This window comes from Amborella trichopoda, chromosome 8 (assembly GCF_054954075.1).
Source record: "Amborella trichopoda isolate Santa Cruz 75 chromosome 8, AtrichopodaSantaCruz75HAP2 v2.0, whole genome shotgun sequence".
Classification (NCBI taxonomy): Eukaryota; Viridiplantae; Streptophyta; class Magnoliopsida; order Amborellales; family Amborellaceae; genus Amborella; species Amborella trichopoda.
In genome coordinates this window covers 2,505,273-2,524,530 of record NC_142343.1, presented here as the reverse complement: position 1 = coordinate 2,524,530, position 19,258 = coordinate 2,505,273, and the positions used below count along the sequence as shown (strand labels likewise).

Genomic DNA, 19,258 nt, shown 5'->3' with positions numbered 1-19,258 from the left:
TAACATCATCTTTGAGAGAGTCTGAGCCTTCAGAGATCAAGAGGGTCCCTTCTCTCGATATTTAGTGCAACATGCGCCATCTGATTATATTATACGTACAGTGCAAATCTCAAAGCCCGTTTCCACCACAGAAAATGGCCCTCATTCTATTGAGATCCCGTTCTATTGAGCTTAATGCTGTGACCCAAGAGACCCCAGCCTTTCAGTCCGACATTTTCATAAGGCTGAATACAAAACCATTATTGATCGTCATCGCTTTCTATAAGTCACTTCTGGTACTTATGAATAAAATCTCTTTGTAAATGATTTTTTTCATCTGTTTACAAAAAATAAGTGTAGAGGCACAAGTCCAGCTTACAAATTTATGTGTCCACCCTTCAACTCCCCAGCCATCCTTTGCTTAGCTTTTATATATATATATATATATATATATATATATATATATATATAGAGAGAGAGAGAGAGAGAGAGAGAGAGAGAGAGAGAGAGAGATTCACCTTGATTACTGCAAAGAGGTATGATATTGGGGAAAAATGGGCTCTAATAAAAGGTGAAAAAAGAAAAAACAGATTGTCCCCATTCCGACATTCTGATAAACAGGACATTTTTTTGTGTAAATGATGTACGGGACTGAAGTTAGACATCAGCTCTTTCGCTGAGAATCATCTTGAAGAGAAGAACCCTCGTCCCTACTCGCTGCCTCAAAGTCCAATAGACTTGCAGCGATTGCATCACGTAAGTCCCTTTCCTCGCTACTCAAGGGCCCGGAGTCACCTGCCTGAAAAAATACACATTTGGTCAGAGAGAGAGAGAGAGAACTAACTGACCAAAATGCAGGGGCAAGTGACTAACGCATGCACACACACAAAGAGAGAGAGAGAGAGAACTAACTGACCAAAATGCAGGGGCAAGTGACTAACGCATGCACACACACAAAGAGAGAGAGAGAAAGAGAGAGAGAGAGAGAGAGAGAGAGAATCCTATGGTCAACACAATAGTGAGGGAGGGTAAAGAGATTAAAATGGGGAGAGAGCCACCAAACTTGACTAATGTGGGAGAGATAACTGACTAACCTCAGTTGCACACATCCATCAGCTCCTCTCTCTCTCTCTCTCTCTCTCTCTCTCTCTCTCCTTTTTGTGATGAAAGGCAATTGAAATTTACCCTTGAGTGTGTAACTCCCATGGGCCCATCAGCCTGGTTCATAGAGGCAGTGATCCTCTGAGCATCCTCTGGTGTGAGCCATTGACCGAACCCATTAAAAGACTCAGAGGAAGACATGGGGCAATCTTTAGGCAAGTTCCCTCTGACGAGAAAGATGCTCCAACCGGATGCCTTGAGTGTATCCAAGTAAGCAGAGAGATAAAACTTTGACAAATGTTGAGGAGCTGCATAGAGACTATCAAAATTATACCACTCTCCATCGACTTGCCTGATACAAAACCAGTGGTCATGGAGGTGGCAGATGAAGGCCTTCTCTAGTTGGGGGTCAATTTGCGCAGGCTCAGCTTCGGGGCATTCGAGGGGGATGACTTTTAGATCCCACACTTGGAGAGCCTTCTCCAGAACCTGGGATGTAGAAGATACATTATGCTTTTTATGTTGGTATTGTGTGTGTATGCGTGTGTGTGTGGTTGAGAGAGAGAGAGAGAGAGAGAGAGAGAGAGAGTACAAAAACTAACAAAATAACATGTTGTTGACATTGGGATTGTATACAATAAGACCATTTACTTTTAATACATGGAGGTCACAATCAATCCTAGCTATTGGACATGAAATTCGACGGCTTAGGGTATGTCACAAAGTTCCAAGAATTTGATTTTAGACTTTGTGTTCATTCAATGACATACTCTCAGCCACCCGATTTCACATCTAATGGTCAACAAGATTTATGACCTTCTTGTACTAAGAGTAAATGGTCTTATTATATACTTTTCCTTTTGACATGTATAATCCTAACAATCAATCAATAATTTTACAATTCATCCTTCTCAAAAGTTTCCTATTGAAGGAAGATCATAAGAGAGAGAGAGAGAGAGAAGCTAAAAGACAGCTAGTTCTTAACATACAAGACTCAAAAATCAATCGATCAACTTCACCCATCAAGAAATTTTTGTTACAAAGGAAAACAAAATGAGATATAGAGGACAGAATGGTTTCATCTAAGTATACAGCTACTGCTAAACTTCACATGATATAACAACGATGTGTTTTTTTTTTAGAATGTTAGCAGTTGTATATTGTATAGAGTAGAAGAGTTCACAAAAAATCGGCTACCCACAAGTCGGGTGCTCGATGCCAAAGACCCTTGCGGATGCAAAAAATCCATACAGGCGTCATATACAAACCATAAGGCCGAAAAGGTGTAAAGGAAACGATCAAACCGAGGTGTCGGCTCGTCGAGACAGTTCAAGAGGCGATCGAAAGGGTCCCCTGGGGGTTGGAACCATTCGCACCCTCCTAAGCGAGGGTGTCCGCAATGGAGTTAGCCTCCCTCCAGGTGTGCCTCCAGACAATATGTATAAAAATCTCGTAAAAAATGTGATCGAGCCTCCAAAAGTATATAACAACACTGTGTTGGCACAATAAGACTATCAACTGACTTGGCACTTAACAAGGATCAAAATCAGGGGAATCAAAATCAGGGGAATCGTGACTACACAAACCACTAACTTCAAAAGTTTCTATAAGAAAACAATTCAAATTATTTTACATTGTTATTGAAATCTCTAGTCACAAATTGCTATACAGATCTGGTTTCAGCTCATTAAGAATCTAAAGCTTGAAAATGCGATGGAAAAGGCGGAATATGATCCCCAGTAAGAAGTTCATATAGTAGGATCTGAAATTCCAAACAACCCGAAAACATCAGAATTTGACTAATAATTCCAGCTTCCCCATGCCTTATGTCTAAAATGTAAGTGAACTGGTTACTGAAACCAACAAACTAGATTATGAACATACTGCCACCAATAAGGCCATTAGCAAGCCTGTTAAAACTCCCAACTGCATGTTTAGATTGAACAAGAAGTTGAAGAACTGCCTTGAACTTACAAATTAAAAGATAAAAATAATAACAACAACAATATAACCATGGCTATGAAGAAACAAACCCGGAATTTCATATATTTTTTCAAGGGAAGAGGTAGATAAAAAAGTGAACTCAGCAGTGCATGAAAACCAGCAAATCTTGATTTCAATTAAAAATATTCATGGTTTGATAAGAGTTTCTTGGCAAGATGTTAAAAAAAAGAGGCAAATCTTGATATGTCGCTCTTATCTCAAAACTATACATAAGAATTGATGTATTTGATGACACAAGATGATATTTACATGAAGCATGCATTTTGAATTGAGATGCAGCTAATCCAGCCTGCTTAAAAGATGGAAACCACAAAAAAGAACTGCCATACAGGAAAGTAAAAAATTTGCTTGCCTTGTGCCTTAGACTTTGGCTTAGCAGTACGCATCTGGTTTGGGTGAGGGCAGTTAAGGGTTGAAACCTTGAAGTTCGTCCCATAAAAACCAAATATCTAACCTTCCTTTTTTTGTTTAACCTTCAGACTTTGGCCTAATGGTAGGATGTCCTGGATTGGCTGAGGAAGGTTAGGGGTTCAAACACTTAAGTTTGTCTCAAAAAGCCCAACTAAGCTGCCCTATCCTTTCTATAGGGTTTGGGCTCGGCTTCATGGATTAAGGTGTTGGCTGGAACAATAATATGGCTATTACAATAATATGTCCCAAGTTCATATCATACAGCCAAACTACACAGAATTGAAAGATTTTTCTTTTTTTTTGGAACTGTTAACATTGTATAGATGGAATAGAAATTATAAAGGGAAGCCACAACACAGAGAGGTAAAAGTCACCGAGAAAGGTGACAGCTGGGTGCAACCAGCATACGAAAGAGAAGAAAAAAAGAGGCTACACGAGCCCTAATATAAAAAAAGGCAAGATAGAGAAGAGAAGAAAAGGGAGAAAAAGACCAAAAGGGCAAAAAAGGCAGCTATTGATCCATTATCCTGTTGGTAGTTTAGAGGCAGCTCCCTGTTTGGCTAGCTCATCGGTGACATGGTTGGCTTCCCTCCAAGTATGCATCCATGAGACTAGAATACACCTGCAGAGGTCGTGAATCTCATCAAATAAAGCCCATAGTCTCCATGGAAGAGTGGAAATACTAGACGCCCAAGAGATGACATTTTCCGAGTCCCCTTCTACCAGAAGAGAATGACCCCATGAAGGATTGTAGCGTCTGAGACCTTTGAGTAGAGTCTGGTTTCCGCCTCGGTAGAGTCGGCGACCCCTATAGGAAGTGAGTAGGTCTGTATGGTGATAGCGTCGGAGTTCCTAAAAATCCCTCCAATGCCTGCCGGGCCAGGATTTCCTAGAGAAGAACCATCGAAGTTGAGTTTGATGTTTGTGCGGTCTCCATAGGGCCGAGCGTGGAACTCTCTTTCGTTTATGGAAAAGGATGATTTCCCAGCTGACTAGGAAGTCGACTGCCGGTATGTGTCTGAAATGTCTGTTATTGGTAGCCCAGAAAATGATAGAGCCTCGAATGAAGTCCTTAATCTTGTAAGGGGGAAGCAACTCCCTGGAAGATCCTGTTGTTTTGTTCTTTCCAGATAACCTAGAGAGCTGTGGCTACCGTGGCTTTCCAAAGTATGGCCCCCCACCTAGGCCATGGGAGGAAGGAAGAATGGATGCATTGAAAGAAAAATTGTTTGCTTGAAAGAGAATTCAATTATATCATGAGCAAAATCCTCCACCCAAATTATCGATCAAGCAATTTCACCACACATTTAAATCCCCATAAAGCTAACATCCAAATAACCACTAACACAAAAAAGGGCAGAAAATAACCACTGACACAAAAAAGGGCAGAAAATAACCACTAACACAAAAAAGGGAAGAAAATAAAGGATAATAAATTTCCTATGTAAGATTCTATTGAGATTGTCTAATAAAAAATCAGGAATTTACAAAAGAAAAAAGGAACTTGAGGGGACTCTAAATTTGTTAGGAATTCAAAAGAGGGGTTACATTCCTCTGTTGAACAATATACAATGTATCACGAACATAATATGTTGGGGAAGCAGAGGCTGGTAGTCATGTACTCATTCTTCTGCAGATCAACCAGAGAAATTTGGTTAGTCTTGCTTGATTTCTTCATGGGTAGTTGGTTTATGTCATAGTTGGCATTGTTTCCCAAATGTATACCCTCAATTCCTACAAAAGGTCAACTTTTGTGGACGCATAGTGGCCGTAGGAATCCTTTGGGGCACATGGCAAGAGCTAAACATTAGAGTGAAAAGATTAGTTGCTCCCATGGGACCATATTGTCCATTTGCTCCCTTAGGTAAAACTCAAGCTAGGAGTATCTTTAGGACCCAAAATTTGGCAATGTAACCTCTTGAACCGAGCAATCAACCTAAAAAAAAAGAAAAGAAAATTCAAATCGCAAACTCCATGCGCTTGAAAATTATAGCATTCCAAGATTGAATAGGGACCATCCAATTTCTGGAGGGCAAGATCTAAGTTTTGAAGAACTCAAAATCCAATTTTATTTTTTTGAAAATAATCATCCAATGATTCTAAGGTGTATCCAAAATTGTAAGATGGAAAAAACAATATCCAAAGTAGCTCTTTGCCTGAGTTAATGTACAGTATGCTCCGGCGATGTACAGTATGCTCCCATGGGAGTATGCCATACACGCTAAACAATACAATATTCATGGATGAGATCAATACAACATGCTTTTGAAAGAGAAGTCATCGTCTAGGCAATAGCCAGCAACTCTTTGGAGCATATCTCCTCAGAGCCATAGGGACTATTGCTAACACAAGGTGACTCCTTGATTGTTGTAAGATAACAATGAAGGAAACACTGTCTTCATGACATTTTAAAAGGACAAATATTCTACCCTTGAGTTTGAGATTTATTGCTATTCTTAGCCTAACCCTATATACCTGACATATTGAACCACAGCGAATTCTATTCTGTATTTATCAAAATATTTAAAGCATAGTTTGTTTTTTATATACAGTTAGACTATTTAAGCCAAGACCGAGGAACGCCATACTGGAAGAGAGAGGGATATATCGAGTCATAGTGCTTGAGAAATTTGCAGAAATGAAGAGATAGAACGAGATTTCAGGAGAGGAGATATTTAAGGAAAGAAATATATAGAATAGATATTTAGGGAATTCTCTACAATTTCTAATGTGGTATTTGTTGAACTAATAACTAAGAAAGAGAGATATTTTCAATTAAATAGGCGGGGGGCAAGAGAGAGAGAGAGAGAGAGAGAGAGAGAGGTTTCCATATATAAATCAAATTCAGGAACCTTTCTCTAGGTAGGAAATAGGGAAACTATTCTCTACAGAAATTGAAAAATAAAGTAATAGATAAAACCCATAATTTAATGAGGCATGATGATTGTCATGTTCCTTGATGTAGGGTCTCATTTCTTTGGTGGTCTAAACATGGGTAAGTGATACATTATCAGAGCTATTTTTGGATACAAATCCCTTCCAACTCGGACTTTGTCATATAGTCTAGATTTTCATGGAGCTTCAATGGATCCATGAGGCCTTAAATGTTTACTTCTTGTATGTTGACAATGAACTTAATTAGTTTGAAGAGAGGCCTAGCTCTCATGGAGATGCCTTGGGATGCAATCCTCATCGGGAGAGGGAAATCCTCATCAACCAAACATAATTGCTTTCTCTCGCTTCACACCTCATCTTCTCTCTATAACTACCCAATTCAGAATATCTACAGTTCTTTATTTTGAAATGTAACAGTCTGAGATTTTTTTGCTATTCTTAGGCTAACCCTATATACTTGAAAAATTGAACCACGGCAAATTCTATTCAGAATTTATCAAAATATTTAAACTATAGTTTTATTTATTTATTTACAGTTTGATTGTTTAAGCCAAGACCGAGGAACGTGCATACTGGAAGAGAGAGGGGTACATAGAGTGATAGGGTTTTGAGAAATTTGCAGAAATGAAGAGATAGAAAGAGATTTCAGGAGAGGAGATAATCAAGGATATAAATATATAGGAGAGATATTTAGGGAATTCTCTACAATTTCTAATGTGGGATTTGTTTAGCTAATAATTAAGAAAGAGATAGATATTTTCTATTAAATAGGGGGGGGGGAGAGGTTTCCATTTATAAATCAAATTCAGGAACCTTTCTCTAGGTTGAAATAGGGAAACTATTCTCTAGGGAAATTGAAAAATAAAATAATAGATAAAGGCCATAATTTAATGAGGCATGATGATTTTCATGTTCCTTGATGCAGGGTCTCATTTCTTTGGTGGTCTAAATATGGGTAAGTGATACATTATCAGGGTTATTTTTGGATACAAATCCTTTCCAACTCAGACTTCGTCATATAGTCTAGATTTTCAAGGAGTTGTAATGTATCCATGAGGCTTTAAATGTTTACTTCTCATATGTTGACCACGAACCTAATTAGTTTGAAGAGAGGCCAATCATCTGGCTCTAATGGAGATGCCTTGGGCTGCAATCCTCATTGAGAGAGGGAAATCCTCATCCCCAAACCTAATTGCTTTCTCTCACTTCACACCTCATCTTCTATCTATAAGTACCTAATTAAGAATATCTACAGTTCTTTATTTTGAAATGTAACAGCATTTTATTAAGGTGGAATACAACTACAAAACCAGAAAACGGGAAAAGTCAATAAGGCATCTTGATGATCCTCAAAAATTGATCTATACCAACAAGCAAGCTATAGTATTAGACAATCAATGGTTTACATTATTACACATAGACATGAACGATATCATGTTAAGTTGTTAACTATGAAAAATGTCCGACAGAATACTTATTAAGTCCCTCTTAAATGGTTCCCAAGAATATGTTATGTGATAACACAGAGAAATTGTTATCTATTTGTTTTATAAGTAACTATAATTTGTAATGTGTTATTTAAATGGACTGGGAGCAGTAGAGATGTTTAACACTTACCAAAGATGAGACTTGAAGGACGAGGATATCGATAACTACCATCTATTATGATACTTTGACCATTTATTGTTAACTTAAAGGAAACTCATCTCCTCTGGACCATGAATAGAAGGTTCACATAAGGGCGCGACCGTGGTAGACAGAGTGGTTCTGCGACAAATCTGGTCTATTTTCAGTGAGATTAATTAATGTATATAGGGTTTGGAGCTAATCAAGAATGCAGCTTTTCAGTTTCTATTAGTAGGGTTTATAGAAAGGAACACAAACGAAAAGATAAATAACATTCAAGAAACCACAAGCATTATCCCAAAAAAAGAGGCCAATGTACTTAAAATCCTGAAAAAAACCGAAAACCAAAATTTCAAGAAAATCACTGGTCTCCTCATTATTGATCTTTCCAATCAGAATGATAGAAGAACTCAAGAAGCAATTGCACGCCGAAGAAATTCAGCATTAATAAAAGAGAGAAAAATGAAATTACGTAACAACACGTATTCTTTTAAAACCAACTAGTCCATAGCTAACCATAAACAAGATGAATAAACCAAAATCATGCATACAGGACCAACGATACAACTTGAAATGCAAATATAACAGTAATATAGAAAACAATTAACAACTACAGTAGCATCATTCCTCTTAATTTCATTACTTCAACGCATTATTGATCAGAAAAGCAATCAAATCGATGAAAAAAAAAACTCATAAAACAAATGAATAACTGAAAAAAGAAACCACCAACTCAAATCTACCATATTTCTCAAGAGAGAGAGTGAGAGAGAGAGAGATAGAGAGAGGAGCCTACCTGTATACTGAAATCACCATCCATGGAAACATTATGTGATTCCTGTCCATCGAAAGGCATGAAATCAACTGTTGATATTCCACCTTCAAGCATCATCTGGCGCTCTCGATGGTCGAGATCAGAGGCGAGGGCAGCCAAATCGAGCTCTGAGAAGAAGGGGCCCTGTAAAACTGTGTTCACACAATGGACAGCGCAGAGCTTTGATTCCTGGACCTCGTGATAGAGCATCCCACCATTGCTGAGACCTTCCATCTCTTCCCTATTTGTGAATCTAAGGGACCCCACAAATAGTTCCTTTGAGTGAGAGAGACAGAGATAAATGGGGGTGGTTCTATATGTGAAAAAGAGGTTATGAAAAATTGGATCCTTAGGGAAAAAAAAAACAAGCGAAAATTCCAGATTTGATCTTCAACAAAGAAAGAAAAAACAGGAAGGGTTAGAGAGAGAGAGGTTTCTTGAAACAAGTTGATAGAGAGAAGAGACGTTGGGAAAGAGCTAATGGTTAAGCATGAGGAGGAATTTATAGGTTATAACAGAGACGCAACCATGGATGAGAGAGAGAGAGGCTTTTCTTAGTTGGGTTTTAGAGAGAGAGATTCTAGAGAGAGAGAGGGGGACTTTCCCTCTTTTGTCGCGTGGGACGGGGAGGACTTTTCCCTCGTCTCGTTTCGTGTGTAGAGACGGAGGAGTCAGCGGGAAGAAGTTGTGTTATATGCCTGCGGGAGTAAATTGTACGTTTGTAGTCTCTGGTGAGAGTTTGAGACGAACCTTGCACACACCCCTTGGGCACGTATGCTATGTTGCCTCGGGAGCATAATGTAGATCTACTCCCTCGGCAAGTAGACGTATTTAGGATTTTTTTTTTTTTTTTTCAATGAAACCATCTAAGGACCACTTGGACGATTATTTTCGAATAAAAAAATAAAATTAAAATTTTGAATTTTTTATCCCTTTAATCTCCCTCTTTAAAAGTTGGTGGTCTCTATTAGTGGTTTGTACAAGGTTGCAACTTAGACAATCAAATTAAGCGTGCACTTCCAAATTTTATCATAAAAATAACTTTAGCGTAAAACATTTTTAGGATGGATTGAGAATTTATTTTTATCTTTAATTATAAAATTTTAAAGTCCAAAAATACTTCAAATCAAATAGATCTATAAATATTTAAAAATCTTGAAAATGGACGGTTTAGATAATGTATTGCAAGATACACTATTTTTAGGACTCAAATTTTTTTTTTCTTTTCATATTCATGTATCTTGATGTCAAGATGATCAATTAGAGGGTTTTCTAATATCAAAACAACATTTTATGACAGATTTTTTACTATATTTTAAGGTTGCAACCTTATATAAATTTTTTCCCTATTCGATCTTGAGAAATTATTTTTTTAAGGGCATAGATAGAGCAATTTGCAAAAAAGAAAATATTGAAGTTAGTCGATGGATTGAAGTGGTTACTACCCCACAATTTAGGGTTCTAAAATAACTCCTATATTTGATTTTACCCAAGGGAGTACATGGACATAATGCTCTAGTGAGAGTACCAAATCTTTCAGTTTTTTGTGAAAAAACAATGTGAAGCCTCACCTCAAAATCTTGCCCATAAAACACAAAGGGTATGGAAAATCCTTAAAAAAGACTCTAAAATCTATTTTCACCTCTAATTATAAAATTTATAGAACATAAAATATTATAGATCTTGTGGGTATGTGGGCACTTGAAAATGGATAATATAGATAATGCCTTATAATATATATTGTTTTTAGGGGTTAAATTATATATTACGTAGAGCTGCACCTCATATCTTGTCAAGAAATATTGTTCATACCCTAAAAAACTGCATTATGGCTTGAAAATTTATTTCTGCCTTTAAATGTGAAACTTTAAAAAGTTTCAAGAACTGTTCAAATTTGATGAATCTAGGAAAACATGAAATGAATTGATGAAATAATGTGTTGCAAGAGATATATTATTTTTAGGGTTTGAAATCCTTTTATTTTCATATCTACAATTTTCAATGTTAAAGATGATCGTTTTGATGGTTTGTGGCAAAAAAAAACTTTTCCAAAAATATATAAGGTGAAAATTTAAAAAGCTGTGGCATTTTCTATAGGGACTATATACTATATCTCTGCTACAAATAGGTCACAATTGCCACAAGCCATTAGATGTCAAATTGGATGGCTTGGGATATGATATAGAGTTTAATAATTTTTTTTAGAACTTTGAGTATAGCCAATGGCATATTTACACCCACCCGATTTAAAATTCGATGAACATTATTTGTTGTGACATCTTTGTATTAAAAGTAAATTACCTCTTTATATATTTTCTTTAGAAAAGCACTTGTATTAAAAAAAGCAACAAGAATTCCAAAAACTATCAAGTCTTTATTTATAGGAAAAACTTATAATCCTATAAAAGAAAAATATTTAGGACATAAATAAAAATAGAATTTTATTAAAATATACAAATTTGTTAGTTATTAAAAATTTATTCATTTTCAGCTATTCAAATTCATAGTCATGTGTGTTTGGTTTTTGAAATTAAATAAAAAATATAGTAACAAATTAAATAATTCATCTCTTTCTGTTAACGGGTTGCGGTTTTAGTGGTAGTACTATCGAGCCTATGAATGAAATCTCGGGCTCTATTCTCACCAAAAGGGTAGGGGACTAAAATCCCCATACACCAAAAAAAAAAAAAAAAAATCTCTTTCCAAATAAAAATCACATGTAAGATAGAATCAATAAAATCGATAGCATTTCATGCGCACATAAAAGTTTTAATATGTATAATATAGTTTTTTTATTTTATTGTTTGTGCTAACTTTTGGTTTTTGGGTTGGTGGCTTAGATGAATAAATTGCATCCGGAATCCAATAAAGTGGCCTCCTAGTTTGTGCCGTATGGAGTGCAAACTTACACTTTACTCCCGCGGGTATATGTAATATTCATCGTGAGGGTTTTGCAAAGGCCGGGGTCCGGGCCGCGAGGAGCCAGTTTGCTGGTTTCGGGTTGTTCATGGCACGTGGCGCCTTTTATTTGGGGAGAGGTTGCATAAGGTGTCAACCTTGTACTGTTGAAGTAAGGTGTACCTCAAAAACTAGAACAATAAGCTGCAAAGCCTTGATATGAATATCTGGCATATGGATAAGCACATAAAAATATTGAAAATGGACGGTCCATATAATGTGTTAGAAGGTGAATTATTTTTAAGGTTAAAAATTTTTTATTTTTATTTTTATGAATTTTAAGGTCGAGATAATCGATTTGGGATTTTTTAAACTTAACAACAACCTCTAGTGGGTTTTTTAGGTGCACTTTAATTGTATAGTATAAGGTTGACACGATATAAACCGTTTCCTTTTGACTGTGACTTGAGGAAGGAACAATTTATCGTTTTCAAATTCTAAAAAGTTCATATAAAGTTGCAATTTTATGCTTCTCAAGTAGGGTGCACTTCAAAAATCCCCTAGAAGAGAGTAATCCAAGGGCGGATAACGTTCTATTTAATCATCTCGACCTCAAAATGCATGAATAGGAATAAAAACAAAAAACAAATTTCAAATCATAAAAATAGAATGATTTGTAATAAGTTATCTAAAATGTCTATTTTCAAGTGTTTATAGATACATTTGATTTGTACTACTTTTAAAATTTGAAATTTCATAATTGGGACAAAAATGGATTTTCAAACTATCATAAGATTTTTGACCCCACGGACCCAGACTGGACCCGTTTGCATAGGCAATCCGGCATTTTGTGGGCACGGTCCGACAATTTGCATACTATAATGAAATCACTCCGGCGTTTTGATGCAGTTGTCCAGTAGTGTATGTGTGCGGTCCGACGATATGTTTACTGTAATGTGGGTAGTCCAACGACTTGAAGTAGTGCTCCAGCAATTTACTTACTGGAATGGGGTCAGTCTGGCATTTGCAATGTGCGGTCTGGCATGTGTTTCTAGAATGATGTTAAGTTCGGTGTTTCATAGCTTCGCTCCGGCATTATGGTTGATCTATCCGGCACTAGGAGGATGCAGTTTGGCAATATCTTACTTGCGGTCCGATGTTACAGAACTTCGCTCCGGTGATTTTACTACTGGAGACGTAAGTCCCGCATTTCATGGTTTTAGTCCGGTGTTTTAGATACATGAGTAGGGTGGTTCGGCATTAGTAGTCTACGGTCTGGCATATCATTGTCTAAATAAGCAGTTCGGTATTGTAAAAATGCAGTCCAGCATAGGTTGTAAGTCCGGCAAATAACAATCACGGTCTAACGAAAGTATTATTGGGATCCGTCCAAATGATTTGTTTGTACGATAAAGGTACAGGAAGGGTATTTCCATAAAAAAAGATGTCACTTTTTTAGTTTGCAGTATTAATTAGAAAAGATGATTTTTGAGAAAAAGAAGTTGAAAAAGTTTAAGTATGGGGTTAGAGTCTCTAGAAAGAATATTTTAAAAAGTTTTGCAAGTTTTCCTTATACTTATCCAAAAATTTTGAACCACCGACAAAATAAAAGATATACCCAAGAAACAAATACGCGATCCTACTACTATTGAAAAAGAGCAAATTCTTGTCTAACATGAGGCCTATTATGTCCGCAATCACTTGTTGGACGTGCACATTACCAAAATCCTGGGCAACTATCTCAATGCCTCAAACCCAGCGAGCCCTCTCTTCCCGTTATTTCTCTTCTCTCTCATGCTCTCTCTTTCGTCTCTTTAATCCGGAGTATCTCTCTCCGTGGACATGTTGGTTTAATCGCACACATATAGGTTTAATGAATTTATTTTATTATGGGAAAATTACTAGAAGCCCATTTTTTATTTATTGGTAAGTTCTCTCTCATTCTACTAAAGAAAAGAAACCACTTTCCTGGTCGGTCGGTCATAAATAAGGGAACGAGTGCAAGTTGTCTCACTGCCCGCTCCTTCAAAATCCAACGCCGAGATTCAATTCGAACGGCCAGTGTGGCTTGGCTGATCATGCTTGGCAGACCAGCGTCCCATACTTCATGGTGGGCAAAGGTCTATAGTAGTTTCCTTACCACCATGGTAGCATGAGTGTTCGCCTTTAAACCAAAGTTCCATTAATGACGTATTAGGATTTTGGGGATAAAATAAACCCAAAACGTGTGAACGGCGGATTAAGGTTTTTGGTTAACATATGAATGTTCTTTTTTTTTCCTGAATTTGTTTTTGGTATTATATGATTCGATTTTTCCTTTTGAATTTGTTTTTTTTTTTTTCTCTGCTATTGTTCCATGTTAATTATTTGTTTGAATGGTGTTCTTTCTGTGTACCCAGTGGCCAAAAATATCACAAATCCTTTCTCACCCTATGGAACTCTAAGCAGAGGTTTGGGTACCAAGAAATATATTACATGATAAATAGATTACAAGGAAATATGAGACTTTAAATGTGCAAATAAAGGCAATAAAATTTGCCTCCTTAAGGCTTTGAAGAATGCCCCTTACTTCCGTAGTTCTTACATTTATAGTCCTCAGTAGTTTTGATAACTTAACAACAGATCCATCATCATATCTGCAAGGAAGATTTCAATCAAATGAAAATGGTGGAAAATTTAATTGGTATTAGAATGAGAAGCACTGGAACTCTTAACATTAGCCTCTCTCTACACCCAAAGTTTCCCTTCTTTTATTTTGTTTCTGGTGTAAAGCTTCTTTAACCAACTTGTTATTGATAAATTTTCCCATATTCAATTGCAGCTTTGTCCCAATCAATCTGCAACTCTCTAATGTTCTGAAGTGAAATTTTGGTCCTGCTCTTGTGAGTTGTGACTCGGCTACTACTAATCAACTAGGTTAGGATTTAGGAATACACAATGGATGGAGGGAATCATAATATTTCTCATATCCTTGGTAACATTCTACTGTCAGCAATGAATCTTTAGGGTCAGGATCAGTGTTCAACTACTCGGGCGAGCCAACCAGGACTCGCCGGAGCAACTCATCTCTCTATCTTGGTGAGCCCGAGTATCCGAGTTTCGTGGTCAAGCTCATCTTCAAAAAAATAAAAAACATATATAAAAAAATTCAAAAAAAGAAAGTTTTTTTGTTATGTTTTATACTTTTATGTGATTCTGGCAAGGGAAGTGTTTCGGCCATGAATATTCATTTTTACAATTTTCCTTCGTTTTGGATTCTTTCTAAAAATACCCTCAATCACAAATTGATTATTTTAAAATCCATATATTCATACTTTTTTGACCTCATTAAATGTGTTTTGTTAAATTTTACTTTAAACATATATTTTATATATGTTTAGATTTCTTTTTATTTTTAACATTTTTTGGCCTGGCCAACTCAAGCTGAGTTACTCGGACACGGCCCATCCCAAGGTCGGGTTCTAGGGCCGAGTCGTGGTTTCCTACACTGGTCAGGATACCTGCAAATTGCTTCTTGCCTACTGTTAGTCTTCATTATATAGCCACAATGTTAGCATAATAACAAACAACGAATTAAAATACATCTAATTCAAATGCTAATGCACATGGAACAGAGCAAACCCTTTTGCATTCAAGAGTTTAGTTATGCTGGCTTTGCTGTCCTGCAGTTGGACCCCTCCTTATAAACTTTATCTTTTCTTTTATACACATTGTAGTGACTTAAAAAAAAAAAAAATACAGCGAAAAAGAAAAATGAAGAGTAAATTTAAATGGATGAAAATGGCGGATCAACGACCTCCAGATAACAGGATTGCAGTGTCTGCAGAAGAGCTGCTTGAGGGGTCATGACGGTAAGACGTCTCCAGGAACGAATACTGGTCGTTTTTCTTCTCTTGTACAACCATTTTGGTGACTGAAATCTCAGGGAATGGGACATCACCATCCAAATACTGGTACACTTGCTTCATACTTGGCCTGAGAGTAGGCACTGGGTGAGAACACCACAAGCCTAACCTCAACACCATTGTGATCTCCCCAATATCAAAGCAACCTTCAAGCCTGGGGTCAACAACATCCAAGAGCTTTCCTCCCTTAATGCACTCCCACACCCAATCAACCAGAATGATCTCTTCCGGCGGCCTCTGTCCATCAATTGGCCGACGCCCGCAAGCCACCTCTAGTAACACAGCACCATAAGAGAAGACATCAGACTCAGTGGTGGCCTTGCCAGTGCGGGACATCTCGGGTGCCAGGTACCCAAATGTCCCCACAACACGGGTAGTTTGCGAGTCCGATCCATGCTCATATAACCGTGCTAGCCCGAAGTCACCCAGCCGAGCATTCATCTCCGCATCTAACAGAACGTTGCCGGCCTTCACGTCTCTGTGTATAACTACTTGCTCCCATTGCTCATGTAGGTACAATAGTGCTGAAGCAACACCCTTGAGGATTTTATGCCGCTGCTTCCAGCCTAAGGGCGGCTTATCGTCATTGAAAAGGTACTTGTCGAGACTACCGTGGGGCATGTACTCGTAAACTATGATGAGGTCGGCTCTCTGTTTGCACCATCCGAGGAGTGGTACCAGGTTCCGGTGTCGTAGTTTGCCGATGCTCGAGACCTCTGCCAGGAATTCTCTTACCCTGTGCTCTGATTCCTGTGCGACTTGCTTCACCGCGACTTGCAGACCCGAGTCCGGCATCACACCTTTGTAAACCTTCCCAAAGCCTCCGAATCCTATTAGCTCTTCATCTCTGAAACCGTTTGTGGCCATAGAGATTTCCTTGTATGAGAACCTATGGGGACCATATTCCAACTCCCAATCTTCCACAATTTCCTCATATGTTCCCCTTCGAACAATGAATAAAATCACAGAAATGGCTGCAATGGCAACAATTATCGAAGACAGGGAGATCCCAATCATAGAAACCATGGAAAGCCCCTTAGATGATGATTTGGATCTCGGGTACCAAGGAAGTTTAGAGGTATCCAAATCTCGAGCTCTGCCATTTATCGCGAAGCTCCACTCCAGAATGGAATGGTAGCTCGCCACTATGCCTGTGCTTGCAGAGAAGCCCACGTACATGAACTCCTGTAGGGTTGGGGAGAGATCGACCCCGTAAGAAATCAAAGGCTGCCCAGTCCTTCCTGCTATTCCGATAGGAGACAGAGTTACATTCAGCAGCTTCTCTGTACCATCATATTCTATCCATACCTGAATTGGGTCTTCACTCGTGAGACTTAGATTATGTATGGTGGTCTTATTATTCTCTGTGAGGTAATAGGCCGCATGAGCGGATACATTCGATCTGACGCTATTGAGGTCGATGCCCACATGGTTACTATCGATGTCGCCTACATCGATGTTCCGGAGGGTGTCGAATTCCACTGCAAAAACTTGGTTTTGGGGGTCACCATTGCCTGTGAGGCCAAAGAGTCCGAGGTACTGAGCCGAATCGGCTTCTTCGAAGTGAGTAGTAGGAGAGATCACAAAGGCAAGGCCAGAACCTGGGAAGACAAGGGGAACGGTGATAGCAAACACAAAAGCTGTGGAGAAAGAGAAAGCACTTCCATTTGAGGAATTCTTGAATTGCAAGAGGTTGGAGTAAAAAGCATGACCTATCAGTGGTTGAGAATTATTGGTTAACTGTAAGACTCCACTACCTGTGATCTCTGAAACACCATTTAAGCTCATGTTTGCTCCATGGAAGCTCGAGTAGTTGAAGGCAATGTCATATGAGGAAGAGAGGTTCATTGCAAGAAAGAGGAGCAGAGCTTGGAGCAACATCTTTGTTTCTTTTGGCCACAGAGAAGAAGCTCGGAGATGCAAAAAATGCTGGTTTTGTTCAGGTCGGAAGAAAGAAGGCTATGGCGAAAAGAGGATCATATTGCTTTGACTTTATGAGTCGTTGCCCAATAGATTTCCCACTCCAGCGGAAGTATACTATCCATTTACTCCCTCGGGCATAACGCATGCTAGGAATATTTTTTTTGGAGATGCAATCTCTACAACCCATATAGGTAAAAAAATGTTTTCTCAAATAAATTTTCTGTGTAATAGAAAAAATTAATTCCTCAAGATTATATTGAGACCGTCCAATTTTTTTAAGGGCTATATCTAAGTGTGACAACACTCAAAATTCAAATTTTTTCTTTTGAAAATAATCATCTAGTAATTTTTATGTGGTTTCCAAAATTTTAGACTAAAATAATCTTCCTATTAGGTATTTTGTATGAGGGTATAAATTCATAGTATGATCCTGCGGGAGTGTGGTATACGTGCTCTAATTTGTTTGCTACTTAAGTTTCATGATTAGGTGCGGTTTGTATAGAGCTGAGGTTCTAAAGATTAGAGTAAAGCGCACCTTCAAATAGTACCTCGAAATATGGTTTTAATATTGAAAATCTTTGTAATAGCTTTAAAATATATTTTTTATTTTTAATTATAAAATTTAAAGCTTTAAAAATAATGTGGACAGAGCAGATCTATAAAAATTAAAAAACCTTGAAAATTGACGGTCCAAAAATCTATTACAAGATGCACTATTTCCAAAATTTGAAATCCATTTTTTTTCATGTCCATGCATGTCGATGTCAAGATGATCAATTTGAGAATATTTGGGCATCAAAATAAAACTTCTTCTAGTGAAATTTTTCAAGTGGGCTCTAATTTGATTGGGTAGAGCCTCACCTCTATATAGAGTTCAATTTTTTTCCACACGATTTCTTACTCCTACTATCCATTTACTCCCTCGAGCATAAGGAGGAATATTTTTTAGATCTCTGATTTTTGGGGATTTAATCTATATAATCCATATAATAATAATATCAGTAAAAACAATATTTTCCAAAATAAGCTTTCTATGTAGTAGAAAAAAATGACGCCTCAAGATTGAATAGAGACCGTCCAATTTTTTAAAGCCAAGATCTAAGTTTTACAAAACTCGAAATTCCAAATTTTAACATTGAAATAATCATCTAGTAATTATTATGTAGTTCTCAAAATTTTTGACTAAAATAATCTTCCTAAATAGGTAATTTGCTCGAGGGCGTAAATGCACAGTATGATCTAGCAGGAGTATAGTATACTGCTCTCATGTTTTGCTTTTTATAACCATTGCAGAAAACAGTGAAAAAGTACCAGTGAGCATGACACACAAGTGAATTATAATAGGGCAGGGCGGTGGAGACTCTAAAGTTGCAGTCTTTGAAAGTGATCCCACGGGGACCACGCTAATAATCTTATTCATGCTGGCGTTTGCATTGGGGAATTCTAGGGAAATTGCCACGTGTTTGCCGGAATGGCTCTCAATTGAGAAAAGAAAAGAGCATATATGTTGTGCTCCCTCGGGATCATACTATATGTTTACTCCCACATTCTCTACTCTGTGTTCTTTATTTAATTTTTATTTTTTTATTTTTTTAATTTCTTTCCTGAGGTTAAATCATTTTGTTGCTATACAGTTCCTTATTCTTAGCTGTCTGACCCTGAGAATGCTCGACTACATTGCTAATGCATGAAACATAGACTT

At 37.5% G+C, this 19,258-nt stretch overlaps 2 protein-coding genes across 2 annotated transcripts; both read right to left on the bottom strand.

Annotated features, from left to right (window-relative positions):
- Positions 1-523: 523 nt before the first annotated feature.
- LOC110007597 (Josephin family protein) lies at positions 524-9,522 on the bottom strand. The gene is made up of 3 exons (XM_088873351.1): positions 8,813-9,522; positions 1,165-1,569; positions 524-778 (listed from the first exon to the last, which is right to left on the bottom strand). The coding sequence occupies exons 1-3, from the start codon at positions 9,062-9,064 to the stop codon at positions 644-646; spliced, it is 792 nt and encodes a 263-aa protein (XP_088729477.1). The 5' UTR covers positions 9,065-9,522; the 3' UTR covers positions 524-643.
- A 5,819-nt stretch (positions 9,523-15,341) lies between these two features.
- Positions 15,342-17,533, bottom strand: LOC18437812 (L-type lectin-domain containing receptor kinase S.4). The gene has a single exon (XM_006848011.4). The coding sequence runs from the start codon at positions 17,512-17,514 to the stop codon at positions 15,517-15,519; it is 1,998 nt and encodes a 665-aa protein (XP_006848074.1). The 5' UTR covers positions 17,515-17,533; the 3' UTR covers positions 15,342-15,516.
- Positions 17,534-19,258: the final 1,725 nt, after the last annotated feature.

What these genes read in the sequence shown, in the direction of transcription:
- LOC110007597 (XM_088873351.1), bottom strand. Translation starts at nt 9,064, where the DNA reads ATGGAAGGTCTCAGCAATGGTGGGATGCTCTATCACGAGGTCCAGGAA. An exon ending in ATGGTGATTTCAGTATACAG is followed by an intron (nt 1,570 to 8,812) that starts GTAGGCTCCTCT and finishes TCTACATCCCAG; the next exon opens with GTTCTGGAGAAGGCTCTCCA. An exon ending in TGGGAGTTACACACTCAAGG is followed by an intron (nt 779 to 1,164) that starts GTAAATTTCAAT and finishes GTATTTTTTCAG; the next exon opens with GCAGGTGACTCCGGGCCCTT.
- LOC18437812 (XM_006848011.4), bottom strand. Translation starts at nt 17,514, where the DNA reads ATGTTGCTCCAAGCTCTGCTCCTCTTTCTTGCAATGAACCTCTCTTCC.